The sequence below is a fragment of the Equus quagga genome, chromosome 2 (assembly GCF_021613505.1).
Source record: "Equus quagga isolate Etosha38 chromosome 2, UCLA_HA_Equagga_1.0, whole genome shotgun sequence".
NCBI classification, from domain to species: domain Eukaryota; kingdom Metazoa; phylum Chordata; class Mammalia; order Perissodactyla; family Equidae; genus Equus; species Equus quagga.
Window position 1 is genome coordinate 142,318,779 of NC_060268.1, and position 20,594 is coordinate 142,339,372.

Genomic DNA, 20,594 nt, shown 5'->3' on the forward strand with positions numbered 1-20,594 from the left:
TGCGGAATCCGAGATTGCAGCCATGACTATACAGTGGTTCCCATTGGTTTAGCTTATTTGTGACTTTTTGGGTATTGATAATCTCCTCACTCTTCCTGTGAACTTGCAAGGCAGCTGGCCGGAGCTAGGGACTAAGAACCAAGCTATCTGGCCCACAAAAGCTCCTGATCTCACGGCTCAGTGCTAAAACTAATATGTGGCATGTGTCAATGGCAACCCGGAATATTAATATGAGAGATAGGGTATGAATTAGCAATAAATTAAATGTATACAGTTGATGAGCTACACTGAAACATACAGAATTATCTTGCTTATTTTTATTTCCAGAAAGCAAGATAAACCATTTAATTTTATTTAAAAGTACATGGCTATTTTCAACATTGCTAATATACACAAGGGGACTGCTTTTCCCTCTTATGGAAGGGATCTCTCTTTGAAAGTGTTTACAAAAATTTTCAGGGATGTGGAATACATTTTGGCACAAAGCAAACTACCTTATTCAGAAGACGAATTATGATGTGTATTTCTGGAAGCAGTGCCACCTAAAAATAGCCTGTCTAGTCACCTTATAGTGTAGTCTTTTATTTCATGGATGCAAGATCAGAACTGAGTCTGTGTTTACTTATTTTGATCACTTGACCTAATGCCTAAAAATGCCTCATGCCTTAAAGTCCAACCTCCTTTTAGAATATAATACAGTTATACTCTATCGATCAGCTACTAATTATATTTCTCATTGCTCCCTCACACAACTTCTCCTCTAGTCAGGCCACTTGCTTTGGTGTCCTGTGAAAACATGTGGCCTTCTGTGTTGTAACCTTTGCCTGAAATGGCCCTTCCGCATCTGTTCATTTAAATCCCAACCCATTCTCTAAGCGCTGGCTTGAGTCGTGGGTCCTCTTAGAGCCTTCTCTACTTCCTCTGTCAGGTCCAAAAGTTCTCTCTCTTTCTGAAATACTGAGAACTCTTCTGTATAGTTTAGAATTTAATAAAATACTAAAAGGACTTCATTTGCTATTTTTCATTAGAGTTAATCTCATCTCTTTACTTAGGAGAAGGCAGAAATTCCTTGAGGTCAGAAATCAGCTCTGATATATCTATATCCCATAAAAAATATTTCGGGATTTTTTTTAATGGATACATTTTTGCTAAATGTGATGTGCCCATAAATTCACTGGGTAAAAAAATCAATTATGTCACAGAAAATAAAACAGCGAGCATTGACCAAAGTGTAACTTTTGGATAAACTGTTTTATCATCAATTATCTTAAGCCTTGAAAAGATATGTCCAGTGCCTTCTAGATTTACACTGATCTTTCTAGGCTCACATGCAAGTTTGGAGGAGGAATTGTTAACATTTTACTTTACTGTAGGTCACTAAGTTCAAACACTTTTAAAGACAAATACTCATTTCAATAGATACTATATAATTTCTATAATTTCAAAAGACGTGTAAGAAAGCGTTCTATTTCTTGTCATTCATGTAGTCTAAGTCTATCAATATACAACTATCAACATACAAAAGAAATACATTCTACGGTAACAAGATGAAGTCACGCATATCTTACTTTATTTGCATATGTCAAACTAGAGAGATTTTACTATCTGTGATTTCTGCTTAGAAATTGTTTTGTGGTCAGATATTTTAGGAGTGGCAGTATATTGTGACTGTACCTATTATGCTCGATTAGTGTTTATTGAATTAGATTTTCATTAGCTATCTGAATGACCTACTTTCTTAGAAATCAATGCTATTTAGCACAGTTAATATTTGTGTCAGTTTTTATTCTTTTGAAGAATAAACTTAAAACGAGATGACGTATTCAATAATACACCAAGTAAGTTTGCCTAGGGAAAAGCTGTGTTAAAATGAGGCAGACTTTGAGAACCAACTCAAAGTCCTTGCTCACTTTGGTGACAGAGCAGACAAGGGCTTGGGGCCGTGGGGTTTCCCTGGGTATCCTGTGCAGCATAAATCACCGTGGACACAAACGGCAGTGCTGCCCAGCCATCCCACAGCTATTCTATTTCACTGCCGTGTGGCTTGGCAGTAAGAGGCTCTTAAAATGTTTTTGTCTTATGTGGGGTTTCCCTGTGGAGCTAAGCTGTTCGCCTTTCATAATAATGAAACAAAACTCTGCTGACTGAGCAATGGGCTTATCACTTAACTTCTTGCTTAATCACCTCTTAGTTTCTATTTTTTGTCCAGTTGGTTTACATAGCCCTCCAGGGCTGCTTGCAGGCGATGCATAGTGCCCAAGCAGCTGGGAAAAATGCCATGAAGGTGGTATGGAGGCCTGTATGCACAACACACAGGCCGTGTTACCCAGATGTGGTTGACGCATGTGGCATGGTTCTTGCAATTTCTTACTACTTTGCCGCTTCTTGGGCAATCCAATTGTAGCACAGAAGGAATGTGAGGTGACCTTTGTACTCCACTTGGCAATAATGGTTCTTGCAATTTCTTACTACTTTGCCGCTTCTTGGGCAATCCAACTGTAGCACAGAAGGAATGTGAGGTGACCTTTGTACTCCACTTGGCAATAACCGGGACCTTATTATGCCCAACCGAGGTGCTATGGTTTAAGAAGGCTGTGGAGAAACTGGATACGATTCAGCAGTCTGCACGAAAACAATTTCCTATTGAGAGGTTAAGAGGTGGGGCGCTACAATTTAGAAGAGAAATGGATACATAAGAGCAGGCTACTTCAGGTGCACAAAGGTTCAATGTGAGAAAGATTGAAAATTGTTTCCCATCTCCATTCATGACAGACCAGAAAGTAAAGAGATTTAGTGGTTTTGGGCATTTAATAGAAGCTATCACTGAAGGTCATTTGAAGACCTCAGGCCCTTTCTTACATGAGAAAGATGCTTGTACTCTCAGATTTTGGCCTAGCAATGGGAGAAAAAGAGTACAATTCTTCCATTCCCTTCCTTTTCTATGAGTATAGCTGGAAATGATAAATAGATAGTTACCATCAGCACATCTTAATAATAGTAACAACACCGACAACACTTACTGATCTACAGTGTGCGAGGCACTATTTTGGGGACTTTAACTCATTTAATCTTTGCAATCTTGCGAGTCACATATCCTATTATTAACATGATTTTAGAGATGAGGAAACTGAGGCTCAGAAATCGGAAGCAAATGACTAAGCACACATAGCTGGGAAGATCTGAATCCAAAACGTATAATTCTAGGGTTCTGGATTTCAGCTACCACATTATACTCTGATTTTTTTTCTCCAAAGACATTTTACCGCTAAAATAGGAGCAGCAAAGGATTAAGAGAAGGGAGAGCCTTTGAAGGTTTAACAGAAGAAGAGGTGAAGAATGGACAATCATAGCATCTATTCTAGATTTAAGGCTAATCCAGGTTCTTGAATTCTAGAAGCATTTTTGTAAACAAAGGTCTACACGTGACAATGAAGCAACACTTTAATTTCATGGTGGTGGCTAATGGTGGTAGGAATAAGAATATAAATATTTTTAAAAGCCAGAATGATAGAAAATCCTTCTGGTTAAAAAATCAGTAGTTCTGGGCAATAACAACAGTTCTTCCAATGACCATGTGGTCTCGGGTCACTTATATGCATTATTCTTGACTTCTGTAAAATGTGCATCATGCCCTGTATTCTCCTCCCAGGATAGCTCTAAAAGGCAAAATTATATACTGGATGTGAAAGCAATTTAAAGATTAGAAAGCAGGGTTCAAAAGAAAGTCTTGACTATTTAGGTAAGGAAGTAATATCAATATTAATAAACATTATTGATAAACTATCCTGCAGTAGTTTCGTTTTGCAAGAGTGCACCATAATGCTTCAGGTTAATTATGTCAATGTCTTAACTCTCCCTCTGTCTTGGGAGTGCCATCTCCTCCAGGAAGTCTTGCTCCTCGATGCAGCAAGCACGTGCTGCTCAGACTTTGATTATGGGTTTACTTATCGGCTTACAGGATTGTCCCCCTGCCCCAGTAGAGTGAGAGTCCCTTGAGGCAGCAGCTATTTTCTATCAAATTTTGTATGTCCCAGCAGACAACTAGCTACAAAAATATGTAATAAATGACGTAGAAAGAATATAATGCAAGAAGATAGAGATTATGTCTTCCATATCTTTGTCCTTTATTTTATCTAAGTGTTGTGCTCTGGTAAAAGAAACATTGGATTGCTGAATAGATTAAATATCTCATATTTAAAGCAACCACCAGATAGCATTGCCAGGTTACAAAGAAGTTTGACTTGTATAAATCTCTCCTGAAAAGCAAGCACCTTTTGACAAGAGGAATGTGACCATAAAGCAATGGGACTAATTTTCACTTGTGATTTGTAAAATCAATCTCCTTATTTTACAGTTATACCCTGTAAATTAAGAGTATTACCTAGATGCCTTACAGCAGTTCTTAGAGTTTTAGAGTAAATCATACAGAAAAAGAGAGCTGAGTTCTTTTGCTAAAAGTGATATGATAAACGGAATGTGGTCTTTTTTTTTTTTTTTTTGAGGAAGACTAGCCCTGAGTTAACATTTGCTGCCAATCCACCTCTTTTTGCTGAGGACGACTGACTCTGAGCTAACATCCATGCCCAAATCTTCCTCTGTTTTACACGTGGGACGCCTACCACAGCATGGCTTTTGCCAAGCAGTGCCATGTCTGCAACCGGAATCCCAATCGGTGAACCCCGGGCCACCAAAGCGGAATGTGTGAACTTAACTGCCATGCCACTGGGCTGGCCCCAGAATGCGGTCTTCTGAAATATATGCTGTAAACAGGTAGCATTGAATAAATTGGAAAGTCCATTCTTCAAAATAAAAAACATGGGCAGAAAATATGGTATATGCCAGATAACAGAAAGGAAAGCTATCCAAATGACTTCCCAAAGGTAATAGCTGTGAATAGGTCATGTCTGACATTACACTAGTCAAAATCAGTTATGCTAAATGTATTTATGAAATAGACTGAATAACTTAAGAGCAGAATTCCCATTCATATAAGACCTTTACTTCACACTGCTGGTCTCATCAGTGAGCAAATATTTGTTTCTATTATGTGCCAAAATTATATTCTCATCTCCAAAAGTTGGCAATAAATTATTTAGCAATTCTCCTGACCGAAAAATACTCCTGCATCTAAATTGACATAAGTGATAAAAATTAAGAGACGCTAAGAAGTCTTTGAAGGGTATATTATTATGTGGAATAGCACAGACGTAATCTGTATGTCAAACAACAATGAGAAACTGCATTCCTAATTCAGTTCTAACAGGAAATGGAGGTCGAAATTTCAAATCTCCTATTCATCATACCATTCAAGAGTTTATAGTCTTACACCTGGGAAAATAAAAAAAATTACTATCATAAAATTAAAGTGTGTCTTGTGGTATTTTTTTGCAATATCATTTACCTGATCAACATTATTGTTAAACTAAGGATTGGTAGGTTCAAGGTATCAGTATTCTATACTTGGTATGAACATACTCAGCACTGTATAGACATAAGTGAAGTGAATCCATTTGAGTGCTTACACATTAGCACTCTATAATATCGACAAAATTATCTTGCATGCATCATTCTCAGAGGAGAGTGAAGAGCAATCTGCTGTGTCACAATAGAACTGAGCTCTGCCTAGATCCTCCTCCTAACTATGAATGGTGTGGGTACCACTCTAAAGGTACACGGCTGCCTTCTGTGCAGTTACCACTGTCTTCATAGCGATTCACTATATGCTATTACAACTATGTGTAACTACAGTCGAAGTGTTGAGGCCAGATTCCCGACTCTGGCATCACTGAAAACCTGCAAAAAATGAACACTCACAGAAAAGAATATTTTTCATACCCAGTAATTGATGGGCAGTTCGTAGGTGGTAAAACCTGGGGGCAATGAATTCTAGGGTGTTGATGATCGCTTAAATGGCTCGTCCACATTGAATAGTGAAGGCAATCTGAGTATTTTGACTATTCAATGGTGTGTTTTGAGAAGCACAAGATTACACAAGATGATGTCACTTCAAAGATTAAGGACATGTGCCTCTTCTCCTAATGGACTGGTTCTATCTAATGACCCATTATGGATTTATCATTCATCAACCTATCTAAAGTTTTTAAAACTGGGCTATATTTCCAACCTAAAGTAATCCTTGAGGTTATGGTTTTCATTAGTATAAACATCTGTGTAAAAGAGTAAAATATCATAACCATGAGAAGAAAATTAGGCTGAATTATCTAGTATCTCTCCTGGGATGGAGATTATATACAAATATGTATGTACTCAAACACACACACACATACAAAGACACACACAGACACCATACACACACAAACACATATTTTGTTTTTTTAAACTGCATTACCTTTTATATGCCCATATTGAATATTCCCTAATTTTGTGGTTAGTTTGTGCCTCCTCCTACAGTTTTGAGGGAATTTTCTAGAAGCTTTTCACTATCGGCTTGCATGTCATTGTTCAGCTTTAAGTGGTTTCAGTGTCTGTGAACTATTTTCAATATTTCAAAATTCCTAAGTAAATTCTTACATTTCATAAAATATCTCACTGGTAACTTACAGGTTCACAGCTTAAAGTTTTCAGACCTCTGGGTGTCCACAAAGTTATAACAGTGATTTTTTTTGTGTGTGTGGTCAACTAGAACAGCATTTTTATTGTCCATAGTCTTTAAAAAACAATATTTAAGAAACTATAACAAACACTAGCAAAAGCAATCTCTGGGGAATTCTGTCCTTCATACGGCTTCATCCAGAGAGGGGTTTAGACACATACAACTATGTGAATAAACAAATCAGACAATAAGCCTTCATGGCAAGGAGTTATACCCTGTCCTGCTTATAAGTCCCAACACCCCCAATGCAAAACTGTTCACAGATAAAGTTGTTAATAAATCTTCATTACCTATAGAATAATTACAACCTGCCACAAAACCAAAGTTCTTGAAAAATAAATCTATGACTGCATTAATTGGCAGGATTCAGAAAAGCAAAAGGGCCTTTTAGGCCCTTACTTGATTTTTACTCCTATAACTGAAAAGGATCCTCAGAGGCACTCTGTGACTGTCAAGTCAGAAGTCACATTCCTATCATATCTCCAGCCAGCATTAAGGGAAGCATAAGGCAAATTCAATAAAACATGTTATGGCTTTAAAACCTTCTTGTCTGATATTTAGGTAAATAACATCTTTTTGTCAGAGTCAGAAATCCCAACTGCGGCACAAACGGACAAATGACAAAAATAGCTCTGGGTCAATCTACTTTTATGGAAGGGGATTTCTCCTGTCCCTTGATGGCAACGGTAACTATTTACTGCACTGTACACAGTCTCAGGGAGTTCCTCACATACTGTACTGGTGTCTGGTATCAGGGCCTCCTCCACGTTCAGCAGAGAGGTGGAAATTAATCTGCGTTCTCAAAAGGCTTGATAGCCACACAGTCTTAGAATGCAGCAACTCAGTCGCCAGAATACACTGTTTTAAAATTTTTGTTGCATTACGTCAGTTTGAAATTCATATTTCAAACAAAGGCCCAATGAAGTATGCTTTCATTTTATTTATACCTCATTCATGAGACATGTTTAATTTATACACAAGTACATCATCTCCCTCAGCACTTAGCTGTATATATATAAAGTATGTGAAATAAATTTTATAACATATTCAAACTATTAGCACTATAATCTAAATAGGTGCTTGCAACTACAGAATCACAGAATTACTACAATAACACCATTTACTTGATGTTTTAAAGCAGTGCTAAGGATCTTTATGAAAATATATACACACACACATATGTATATATCCTATTTCCCTTTATATGTATTTAAATTTACATTTGAATTATTGTAATTGTAGATAGGGTGCATAATTAAGTTGGTGAGCACTGCTCAGAACTAAGGAAGTAAAGATTACAGAAAATCAGCTGGCTAAAGTGCTTTGTGACTCCTCACCAAGTAAACGTGTTTACCATTCATTTAATGCGGAGAGGTTTTCTAATAAGTAAATTGGTGTTTAGTTTTAGTTTATTGACTATATAACATAGCCCACTTCACTGCAAACTCTGACATGCTGATGTGAAAGTACTTGGTACTGATTTAGAAACATTAGTAATTAATGTGAGAGAAAAGAAGAGAGAAATCTTAATCCAGAGAAAAAAGAAGAAAAGAGAACAGAGGCTTTCAAAAGCATTTAAAGAACAATCACCTACCAGTTCTACTCGTCCGAAACCTCCAACTCCGAGGGTATCAATGACGTTGAAATCAGACAGCTTCAGGTTGGCGAAGAAAGCAGCTTCAGCTTCATATCTGGAGTTTTTGATGCGAAAAAATGGAAATTTCTTAGACGTGCAAACACGAGTACCACGTACAACTGTACCGGAATGACATGACTGCGGAACAGGGTTTACCTGCTGAAATTCCATCTTGCTTTTAGAGTCTGTGTTTTCTCACACTCATAATTTTTTGGTCCCAGTTGTGCAGAATAACATAGATTTGCACTTGTTTTTCAAAGTAGAAAAATACAAAGTACCCACTGCATGCCAGTCATGTGACTGATAAATCCAGTTACCAAATCAAAGTTACATCTCGGGCTTTTTCTACGCGTCTTCTTGTGAGCACGGATTGTCTGAGTTGTTCTTTTTTGGTTTGGTTTTAGATTTTTTGGTTTTGCTTGGTTTTGTTTTTGCCGTTCAGATTTTGGATGGCAGTTTCTCATTAGTTTCCTTTCTCCACAGGCTGGCAGTGGCTCCTATAAGTATTTATTAAAAGTGGCAAGATCATTGAGGTCCCTGGAGTGAACTCACGGCCAGGTTTTATGAAAACAGATCCGAAAAGCTGAGGACTGATGTGCGAATGTCTGGAATGGATGATTTCGGAAGCATATTCACATTCCTAAAAAGTGTCTTCCCTTCATTTACGTTTACCCACTGACTCTCAGCTAGTAATCCCAATGTCTTTGTTTGCAAGTTTCTTATCTGAGTGATGCAAAGAAGCGTAGACTACGCTGGAAAAGTCTAACTATGCATACACGCAAATCTGACACATGCATGTGGCCAAAATAAGCTTCTTCTGATGAGACAAGTGAATATGAGCTGCTTAAAATATCTCCTTGTTAAAGGCCCTACTATTTTTAGAAAGGGCAGGAAGGCATAAAGATGAAGATGATCCTCCCACTCACTAAAGTCAGGTCAGAGAGTAATTCAGCTGTTTCAAAAATAAAGTATTTGAATAGCTATGTGGAACCCATGACCTTCAGCCAGGCGGTACCTGATGCAGTGCTATGCTATAGATAGACATGATGAACACACATGAGATAATGATACTAACACTGCTTGTTTATGTCAGTTTTGGGATAGAATCATCCACAGGCATGTTTGGTGTTAAGCTGTGTAACATTTTAGCTATTTCATCGTAATCAAACACAAATTTAGACCCTCCATTTGGGAGAAATATGAAACAGCTTTCTAGGTGAGTTTCAGTTTTCTCCAATTTACAGTTTTAGCTTTTAACAAGTGAATTCTTGACAGATTCAGGAGATGGTAAAAACAGCATTGTTTTTCATTATTGGCTGATTATACGAAATCAACTCCCTCTAACAAACATCTATAAACAAGGCTGCTGGTCAATCGTAATGGTATTTGTAGACTTCTCTCATTAACTACACAATCGAGAGATCAACAGAGTAATTCAGGAGATGGTTTACTAGAATGGAACATAAGCAGCAAATGTGCATTTCTGGCATTCCAACTGGCTCGCTACTTTTGGAAAATTAAAACTCCATCCCATTTAAAGGGCCAGTGGCAGAGTTCACTCCAACAGGTGCTTAAAAAGGACATCTGTTGGAATCAGACCCTGTGACACTTTGTATGTGGTCAAGCATTTCCTGGCAGTCTAGCTAATCAAAATCTTAATGAGATCATTTTGAATAATATCCTATCCACTTGCTGGATTTAGAAATCTCAGGTGCAAAGAGGATAAACTCTTTAAGACACTTTGATACCATTTTATATATTTAAAGTATGGTGTTATTACTTACAACTCTTGAAGACATCCTAAAATTCTTATATTTGAGCCTTGTGAAATTAGGCTGGAAATATATCTAAAGAAATGATCTTCAGCCTTTTGTTGTGCATCAGAACTACCTGAGCATCTTTAAACTACTTCAGTCAAGTCCCACCATAGACCAAGTGAATCAGAAATCTCTGGACGTGGTACCCAAACGTCTGTATTTTTAAAAAAGCTCCCCAGGTGATTCTGCTGCACAGTAAGAGTTGAGAACCATAGTTCTAACCCCTCTGAAAGCCTCAGGAGGTTCCAGAAACCTTATAAGAATTTTAGGGTAGATTAAAATGAGCCAAGGAGATCAGCAACTGCCCAGTGAGTCTTGGGGGTGATGTGTTCCTTCCAAGAGTGTTGGGGGCTCTATAAACTGGCCCTGGCTCCTGCCCCTCTGGTCCTTTGTCTATAGGAATGAACAATAGTTGTGTAACAGCGAATACAGCTTTAAAAAACATTGCTTAAAAAAGCAGATACAGGATGCCAAATTGTAAGGTAGTTACTTTGTGTTTGCATTTCTACAGCAAAATCCTCTTGACTTTGTTTATATCTATCTGATTGTATTTGTTTATACTATCAGATTAATTACTGATAGTGCTTTAACTAATGGGATGGACATTTAAATCTCATGTTAAATAGTAGACATTTTCTATGTAGCCATTAAAATCCACGGAAATATATACTGCCCCCTACACTGGAGGCACCAATTACAGTTCAATAAAATATTTCGTACGTTTTAATGCAAAGAGATCAGTAACATTTGCTAATCTTTGCTAGTTATTTTGCTAATGTTACGAGGTTAACTTTTAAAACAGTACCTAGTTGGACGATTTTATCTAGTGGTTGGTGAGAAACATTTTGAAGGGTCCTTAAGATAATCATGCTCTTGATCGTCCATTCTGTTCCTATTTGCTTCAGGTCCTGATTCTTGGGAAGTCAAACAATACAGGAATATTACCATAGTAGTTTCTTTTTTCCAACTAAGGAAATGTTGTTTCTTAATATTTTCTATGCATTTTTTTCTCATTTAGATTACTTTTTAGGGACAAGAGTTACATCTTCATCCCAGAGACTGTACACTTCCCTTTTTTGAATTAACAACATTTTTTTTTAACATGGAAATCACCAACTGAAGGGACCTTTGTAAGAAAACTAAACTGTGGATGAGTTCGCCTCTTCAGGTATTTAACCACCTGTATGGAGCATAACTTGGAGGGGCATTTTCATTCTTTCTTTTTATTCAGCAATTATTTGAAGGTAATTTGAATCCATCAGTTACGTTCTATCGTTCTATTTTCTTTAAAGGTGATAAAAGATTGAATGGGGAAGAGGACTAAATAAATTGGTTCAGTAAATGGCTGTTGTTCTCGTAAAGAAATTTCTTTTGCCTGAAGGAGGTAAATGTGTAACCTAAGTTCCTAACTAACACACTGCTATGAGGTACTGGTCCTAGGAATTAGGCCCAGCTTAATGCAACTCTAAAATCCATCTGTGCAACATTGTTTATGAGCGAGACAGTTGCCAAACACTAAGGGAAATACGGTAAGAAATACAGTTCCTGATGTTTGTTGCTTAAAATCTAGCAAGGAGTGTAAAGTATATTTCCTAAAGCTCCTTAATGTAGTTTGAGATACCAATTTTTTAAAAGAATATTATTGTTATTTTTAATGAGATGAAAGCTATGGATCTTCTTCCCGGAAAAGTGCAAATATTGACATATCCTTTCTGCTTGTAACTTCAAAGAGCTTACAAACCCCTAAACTAGGTTAACAACATGAAAATCACTGCACAACAAGAGAATCAGTGTGTTGGGTGAAGGAGACAGAGATAATATATCACTTCTCACACGTGCCCAACTGTAAGATTCACTTGGGGCTATGGTGATTAGAATCCAGACAATTGCTAATCATATTGGGTACTCTTTAAATGGCAAAATACTGAACTTTTCTCTTCAGAACTGCTAAAAAGGAACAAAGTTGCCTAGATTTTCACCTCCTCTTTTCAATTCTCCTTACACACCAAAGGAGGTTCCAAAAGCAATAAAAATGTAAAGCTGCAGGTGTGAAGATGCATAGTCTGGAGACAAAAAAACAGTAGTGGAATAATCTCAACCTCTCTCTCCCTAAAACTGCATATCTGTACAGTATTATACTCACTTTCTTTAGGAAATTGATAATCACCATTATTTTTTATTTTTCCAATTCTTTCAATATTGCCAGCTTCTACAAAGTCAAGGAGTAAGAATCAGGTGTCCCTTATTATTCACCACAGTTGTTTTTCTGTCGTTGCCATATATCCATGAATCAATTCTGTCATCAGTTCAAAATAGCAAATGGAGTTTTATACCTTATGAATGACCATTATTATTTAAAAGGGAACATTTCTCCCTACATGTTGGAAACCACATATGATGCAACCCAGTACAAAAATGTATGGAAATTAGAATTTTATCTTCACCGTGATATTACAATAACAGAAATAACTCAGCATTATTTTAAAAAGCAGAAAATATTATGTGCATTTTTAAAGGGCCAAGGATCTAAAGGAATCTAACAATGGTTCCAGATGCGCTACAAAATCCAGTAATTAAGAACCAATGGAACAAAAGGCTAATGTGGCCCTATTTGCTTTAGCCCAGCTCATCTATAATCCAAATTAGCTTCAGAAGTCTACTCTAAGTGTCTCCAAGGAAAATCAAATAAAGCCTTAGCATCTCCTAATCCACATGCAAGTCAGTTACCATGGCTTTGCCTGGGATCATCTGCTCTCGGGTGTATTTTTATTTTCTGTCGAGTTTAGTTTTATCAGTTCTTGGGGAAATCTATAAAAATAAAATGTTTCAGTAAACACACGCAGACTCTCATCTATGACCAAGTTTCCAATTCTGTAATTGTAACAGGTAAGATGAGATTCAATCAATTAATGTCTACTCTGCACTTAGAAACAATACAAAAAAGCGTCATAGCATACAGACAAAAGCTCACGGCTTTTGGTCCTAGCTCTGTTGATGACTTTGTACTTCCAAGTTCTGATTTCTTCAATGTTTAGGCCTTTGTAGAGTATCATCAAACATACACTTAAGTAAATAAGAATAAATTTTGTAGAGAGTTTGTCAGAATCCTAGCTTGCTTAAATGTTCAGATAAATGCCTAGAAATCCTCTTTCACCTTTTATGTGATCAAAGAGCATTTGCAATCTATAAAGAAATATCTACAGAAATAGTTAAAAAGGGGCTAAAATTTTCAGAAAGTAAGCCTTAAGCACAAAATATATATAAGTGGTCTATGATACATGCAAGATATAATGCTGGCCATCTACTGAGTAAACACTTAATTTAGTACACAGGATTTTATGCCACAATAGTTACTGATTTAATAAAGCTTGGTGCATTGAGTAAGTGGTAGGTCTGGTAAAGTAAATAAAAATTCAGCCAGAAAAGTGGCTATGTAGAGAGAAAGGAATTGGAAATTGGACAAATAATAATTATTTGTATATTTAACACAGAGGTGATTTGGGCTTGAACTACAGGCACTATTGCCTCGTGGTGCTGCTTTAACTTTGTGGACGTTAAAAGTAGGCACATGTCCTTATTTCTCTGATTCTCAAACGTTTGGCATTAAATAAGCTTAGTCACTAAAATAAAAACGGATAGTCTTTATTTAGTCATCAATCATCTCTTACTAATTTAATCACTTTATAAAAAGTCTCATTGATAACTAAACTTTAACAGCAGAATGTTTTGACTTCGTTGGAAAACAGAGTGAAACGTTTTATAGTTTGTATAGGGAGTTACTTCCTGTTGAAAGAATCATGTTTTTCAAATAAACATTTTACAAAAGTCCCTATTACTATAAGGTTAAAAAAAAATCCCTTTAAACATAAAAACCCTATTCCTAAAATGCTAAACAAAAAGGGGCAATTTGTAATTTATTTGGCCGTAAAGCATATAAGTATAGTCACCAGTATAGTTACTATTCTTTTAGCAGTAGTGGTTAAAACTTGAAGAAATAGAAAGTTTGAAAGAAACTTAATGAATCTAAAGTATTTCATTATGTCAGTTTTCTCCAGAAAGTGTAATCTCCTCTTCATGGAATGTGAGGTAACATTAGTTTGCTCTTTCTACTTCCAAAATTGTGGTTTTCAGGAACACAGAATCTTTGTTTTTGAGTCCTCTAGTCAGGAAATAGTTCTACTTATTTTTCAAATACATTCCCTTGAGGAGATACAGCCAACAGGAATACACAGGAAAATTGCATTTCTCATATCTGTTGCATAATGAGAATGATAGTGATGTACGTATTATGCATTTAGAAAGCACGTTTATTCCAAGAATTCTGAAATTTCTCTCATTTAACTTATACTCCTTGATTCTCTGTGAAGATGGGATAACGAATATTTTACTTCTGCTTTGCAAATAGGTAGACCAGTCGCTGATAAGTGATTGGTTTCAGTAATTAAATACAAGAAACCTTGGGCATGTTTCACATTGGAGTATATTTACACTTATTCCAAAAAATTCAATTTCCTTTTAAGCAAGATGGTAGAGAATCATACAACTTTAGAGATGCGTTTATCTCAAAATATTAAGATACTAGCATAGTTCAAAATCTGGATCAACATCATTGGGAGCTCATCTAATCCAACCTCCATATTTTTAAAATTAAAAGAACTAAGTCCAGACATGGTAAGTGACTTAGCCAAAGTCATAAAGACTCAGGCATAAGGCGCTGGTGTTTTGACTTATAGTCTGTACTACTTTTTACTAACTGATTTTATCTTTGCAGTTTTTATAATGTTCTGATATTTGAAAAATAAAGGCAAATGTTACACAACATATTTGAATAATACGCTATTTTATTACACATTTCAGTGAAGAATGTGATTCCTGTAGCTACGTACTTACGCCTTCTCGCCTATGATGTGGCCTGTGCAGGTGTGGGCTCCAGTTAAATAAAAGGACCTCAAAGGAAAATACCTTGAAGCTCAAAAGAGAATCTTTGAAAAATTCAAACATCAGAGCAGCATTTGTAAAAGATGAGTAAGGATACGCTACCCGTTGTTAGCTTGAAATGTATTGATCAATATGCGTTTTTGGTTATTCAGTTTTTAAATAGTTTCCAAACCATTTGAGATGAATTTTTCTCTTTCTGACATAAAGGCCTGAGTAAATATATATTGCCATGAAAAAATATTGGCAAGAAAGGAATTAAAGATTTTTTTCCCTCCTAGTGTTTGTTACTTTAAGAGAATCATTGGCCCATAATAGAAAGTTCATTTATTAAGTTATTCAGGAATTATTTTTGCTTTAGAGAATATAGATACTTGCATATATGTATTCAGACAACAAAAGCATGTGGTCCCCAACTTCATTTATGCCAGAATGGGTATTTCCTTCATATAAAGGGATAGCCATCAGAGACTAGTGGTCTGAGGAAGATCTCTCTCATCTCAGTGCGGACTAATTTCCTCCTTCTCCCTCCCATACATCTCAGATTCTCAGCCTGAGTCTTTTGCCTATGATTGCAGACCAAGGCAGTCTAGACTGGTACCACATGTCTTCCTAAGGCCGGGGAGGAGAGGTTTACGGGCAAAGAAGATGGGGGAAAATGGCTCCTCCTTCTGCCTTCAGTGCTCCAACAGCTCAAGCTTGCAGGAAGCATCCCTCATCCTCATCCTATCACCTCATGCCACTCCAGAGAAAACATCCATTACAGCAGAGCTCTCCTTCAATTGTCATGAGGACAGTGTTTGCCACAGCCCACATTTCTAAAGAAGGGATGGGCAAAGACAGCCCAAGTTTTCCCCTCAAATACAAAAATCTCTTTTCTATCAAAAGACTAAGAAGTCTTTGCCTTCTTGTATAGGTCATTTTTTATATGACGGGGTTACAATATTGGAAGAAATAAGGGAAAGTTTAATCTTAATTAAACCTTACAATTAGTCTTAATTGTAATCTTAATCAAAGGTCAGAAGATTGAACTGGGAACAGAAGGGTTAGGCAGGACTCAAATGAACACTAGGGGTCAGCTTTTACTTCTGGACTCAGAAACTTTGCTATGTACCCCCATTTTTATGTTTCCCCTTTATCTCTAAATGATTTGCATGAACCTCAGGGACAGCAGGCTTGGGGTTATGGGTACAGTGGGCCAAAGAATGAAAAGAGAGTAAAAAGCAATGAGTGGCAAGAAGAAAATGAAAAGACAGACTATAAGCCACCCTCCCAGGCCTCTAGGAATATAGTAAAAGAAGTGATCAGGGAGTTGGCCCAGGACCAACTGAGCAGGACATTCTCTCTTCTGTAAAATGAAGGGTTTGGACTAGACATGCCTATGAAAGTCACTTGTAGCTTGATCATTCTGGGGTTCCAAGGGTACTGAAAGAGACACACTTTGCAGGAAGCCCTGGTACCCATAGCTTCTCTTTTTCCTAATGTGTGGTTCTCTTCTCCATCCTGTCGTCCAATCCCTGACTCTTGAAATTCTTATTTAAGGAAATACCACAAAAGGCTTTCATTTCAGGGAGTCTTGCTCTCAGCTCCTGGTATGCAAAGTAGGCAGGTAGGATAATCCAATTCAGTGGCCACGACAGCAGTTGGGGAAGATATGTCTTGATGTCCAGAATAGGACTGTAAACACATTTCACCATAAACTGTAATACACCAGAGGTTCCCTTTCGACGATTCATATCAGAATTATGGGTTGAGTTAAAAATAGACTTGATAAAACCATGAGATTTGGAACCAGGCAACAGTTTTTTAAAATAAGATTCATAGGTAAGTCTATACAGCTGTTAATTACCAAGGTTAATGATCATATGTAAATTTTAAAGCACTATTAGTGTTAATTTGATATATATGTGACAAACACCTATTACATAGGGTACAAGTATCACAGGGAAATGTGTACCAAGTTCCACACAATTATTCTTAAATGATCTTTGAGAATACCATCCATTCTTGAAATAGGGAAAGCCTATATATCTTTTTCTTAGTAGAGAAAATATTAAACAGAAGAGAAGAAATTTTTTGCCATGTCAAGTTGTGTAGTAATAGTGATGGTGCATTTATCAAATGACCTATGTCTCAGGAAATAGCACACATTTCTTCTCAAGGCGCTGCCATCAGGATGCCAAATCTGGCATTATTGTATGTTGTAGCCAATACAACTAAATAATAAAGCAATCCACAGGTTTCGGGTTTTTTTCCCTTAAACCAATGTCCATATTTTATTCAGACTTTAATTTTTACCTTACATTCTTTTCTGTTTCAGGATCCCATCTAAGATGCCAAATTACGTTTAGTTGCCATATCTCCTTAGATACCCTTTGGTTGTGATCGTTTCTTAGACTTTCCTTGTTTATAATGACCTTGACAGTTTTGAGGAGTACTGGTCAGGTGTTTTGTAGAATGTCCCTCAATTGGGATTCATCCGGTGTTTTTCTCATGATTTGACTGGGGTTATGAGTTTCTTTTGGAAGGAAGACCAGAGGTAAAGTGCCATTTTCTTCACCTCATACCAGGGACACATACTACGGATATGACATCACTGATGATGCAAATCTTGATCATCTGGCTGAGATAGTAATTCTACAGTTTCTAACACAGTACTTACTTATAGGAAGCAATAAATATAAAATGAGCTGAATTAAATGTGGTCTTTTCCATGATTTTTACCTTAGAAATGTGTCCCCCCTTAAGATCAGATAATGTTATAAGGGCATTACATATTTCCATACTGCTAAGATTTCTGCACCATAATGCAAAATGGTCACAATGAGATACACTGGCTAGGATTTGCACAGATATCTACGATATTAGAAACTGATGTCTTCCCACACATTTTTACACAAGTCACAGGAGTGGAGAGATAAGGGTGATGAAGGAACAACTCAACATCCCCAAGTCACTGCTTTATTTCTCTTCCACAAGTGAACAAAATTATTACAATAGTTGTTTTTTGAGTATCTGCCTCACTTGTCATGGAAGTTGAGAATTAATTTGTAGACAAATTTCATTTTAGCTGTCCAATGGTTGAAACAAATACTGCCATAACACAAACTGAACTTCACTCCTGGGTTAGCACATATTGGTAATTTTTCTGGGCTTTTAACAATGGTTTTTAAAGGAGACTCTTCACGAATGGATTACATAGTTGAGCAATTCTCTTAGAACACTCGATGAATTCTTCCAAAAGTAAGTTGCAAGTACTCTGTTCTGTGTACATAAAATAAAAATGATGTATTTAATTTATCTTATCACTTCATAAAGCTCTTGGCTCTCCACTTGTGTATATCTTACTGATCTATAGAACTAAATCATTTTCTCCTCTTTTTTTAATAATTAGTAAATAATAGAAAGAGTGAAATGAAGAAAATGGGGAGGGGCATTCAGACCTATTATGGTTCTTCTTTATACCACTTAATAGCTAGAGAATATTTTTTCCATATTTGGCTTCCTTTTCCTCACAGATTTCCCAGGGACAGAGTTGACCTTTTGGAAACACCTATTCTCAATTCTCTTTCTGTGACCTTCTTTTCCTCGTCCAAGTTATTAATTTTTTTTCTCAGCAGTTGACAACTACCAGTTCACATGGCTTCAGTGGATTAATTTGGTCTGCAAGGCCTTGTGGCAATAGAACAAGCTATGTTTGTGATGAGAGTGTCAACTTGACTGGTTGCCTCTCCTTATCAGGCTTAACGATCTGATGTTGGATGTCCACTTAAAGTTTTCAGAGAACAGACAGTATCTGATTGGATTCTCAGTCTGATTTACCCTCTTATAAATTTATAGACATAATAGAACTGCAGATAGAGATTAGAAAACCTTTATTTTGCCCCTTCAGAACAGGAAATTGCTGAACTTGAGGTGGGAGCCTTAGAAACTTGTACTGCGTGTTGGCACCTGTGAGCAAGTGTCCAGTGAAATGAACTAGAAGGAAATCGGGGGAGGCAGAGGCTGGGGCTGCAGAGAGGGATGGTCTCTCCTTCCAAGTAGGGAGCTGAAGGAGTCACATAGTTTCTTCATTTCTGTAGTACTTGTGGTATTTGACCAAGAATAGGAAAAATAGATAGAACATAAACCTCAATGTAAATATGTAAAATACATAACATGAGGTAAAGAATTTAAAATTGAGGGACTCTATTTTAGCAGCGATTACTCTATTTTTTACTGAACTACAAAGGATATTTCAGTAATAATGAAATTATATTATGGTACTATTTGCACAAATATAACACTTAAGAAATATAATAGGAAACAGATTAGGTAGATAGACAGACAGACAGACAGTCTGTGGAGTTTTGTCTTTCAAAAAGCAGATACACTGACGTTCTGGTGCCAACACCTCCACTGCTATTATTGATAGCTGTTTCAGAAACAAGATTCCTACAGGCCTTTCTTGCCGAAGTCTAGAATGCATAAAGCTGGGAAGACACTCAAATCTATGTTTCTTGTAAGAGACAAGATTTGAAATAGTTTCATAAACATAATTGTTAATTTCTGGAATGTTACTTGCTAACTGGAACACAAAGATGTAAAAAAAAAACGCACAGCAATAAGAATTACTGTAGCGTTAGGTTTCAGGCTGTTAACATTACAGTGGCAGGCCTTATCATGTTTGTTAATAGGAAGTAGAATTCTATTACTATCTATCTTAAATACAACAGTGTAGAGTATTGCTAAATAATTTGTTTAGAGAGAAGACCTTTCTTTAGTGAAATAACAAATGAGATTTATGTCATCTAACAGTGGATCGAGAATCTACTGATAAGCAAAAGACTCTTCAACCATTAGTTTAAGTTTTAGGAAAAATAAGCTGAGTGGGATACTATCTAGATCCAGGATCTTTGAAATATATTGGTAAGTATGACTTTCTCTAATAGTAACACCCCAATTATCTAGCACCAACAAGGAATGGGGTGTTCCATGAAGAAACACATCGTCCCGATTATTGAAGCTTATCCCTTCTAATTACCACATAGATTTCTCTCATCCCATTTTTAAAAAACTAAGTAAGGAATCAGTATTTCTAGAATAGATTATCTTCTTCCAAACCATTTAAGGCATAATTTATTGTACATAGTTGAGCATTCAGAGGATGACCTCAGCCATCATTTTGAATAATCAATTACTGTGCTGTTCCCTCTATTTAAGAGGACCCCAATACAACTTCTACAGTATAATACTGGTTATTAGTTGCTCAGTTTTTAAGTATTATTTCTTGATAGAGTCAGGGAGCTTGTCTGTCTTACCTTCCATATCTGACCCAGCTACACTTATTTTCTATAAGCTATAAAGCCAGATAGCCAAATTTGTGAGAATTGTGCCTATAATATAGTCACACAATCAGTGAATACCCAAGGAGGCAATAATATAAAATGATTAAAATATATTCTCTGGAGCCAGTCTACTTTGGACAAATCCCAGCTCCATATTCACTGGCTGCATGAGTTTGAACAATCTATAGGATCCCTCTGTGCCTCAGTTTTCTTTAACTGTTTAATAGGCATGCTAACCAAACCAACTCCACTGGGTTATAGTAAAT

General features: G+C 36.6%; 1 protein-coding gene across 2 annotated transcripts in view; it reads right to left on the reverse strand.

Moving 5' to 3' along the window:
- PRKG1 (protein kinase cGMP-dependent 1) overlaps nucleotides 1-20,594 on the reverse strand; it is a 1,186,718-nt gene that overhangs the window by 39,260 nt on the left and 1,126,864 nt on the right. For both annotated transcript variants that reach the window (XM_046653608.1, XM_046653607.1), the window contains exon 10: nucleotides 8,208-8,304. In XM_046653608.1, coding sequence (XP_046509564.1) covers nucleotides 8,208-8,304 — 97 coding nt within the window. The remainder of the gene's footprint in view (nucleotides 1-8,207; nucleotides 8,305-20,594) is intronic.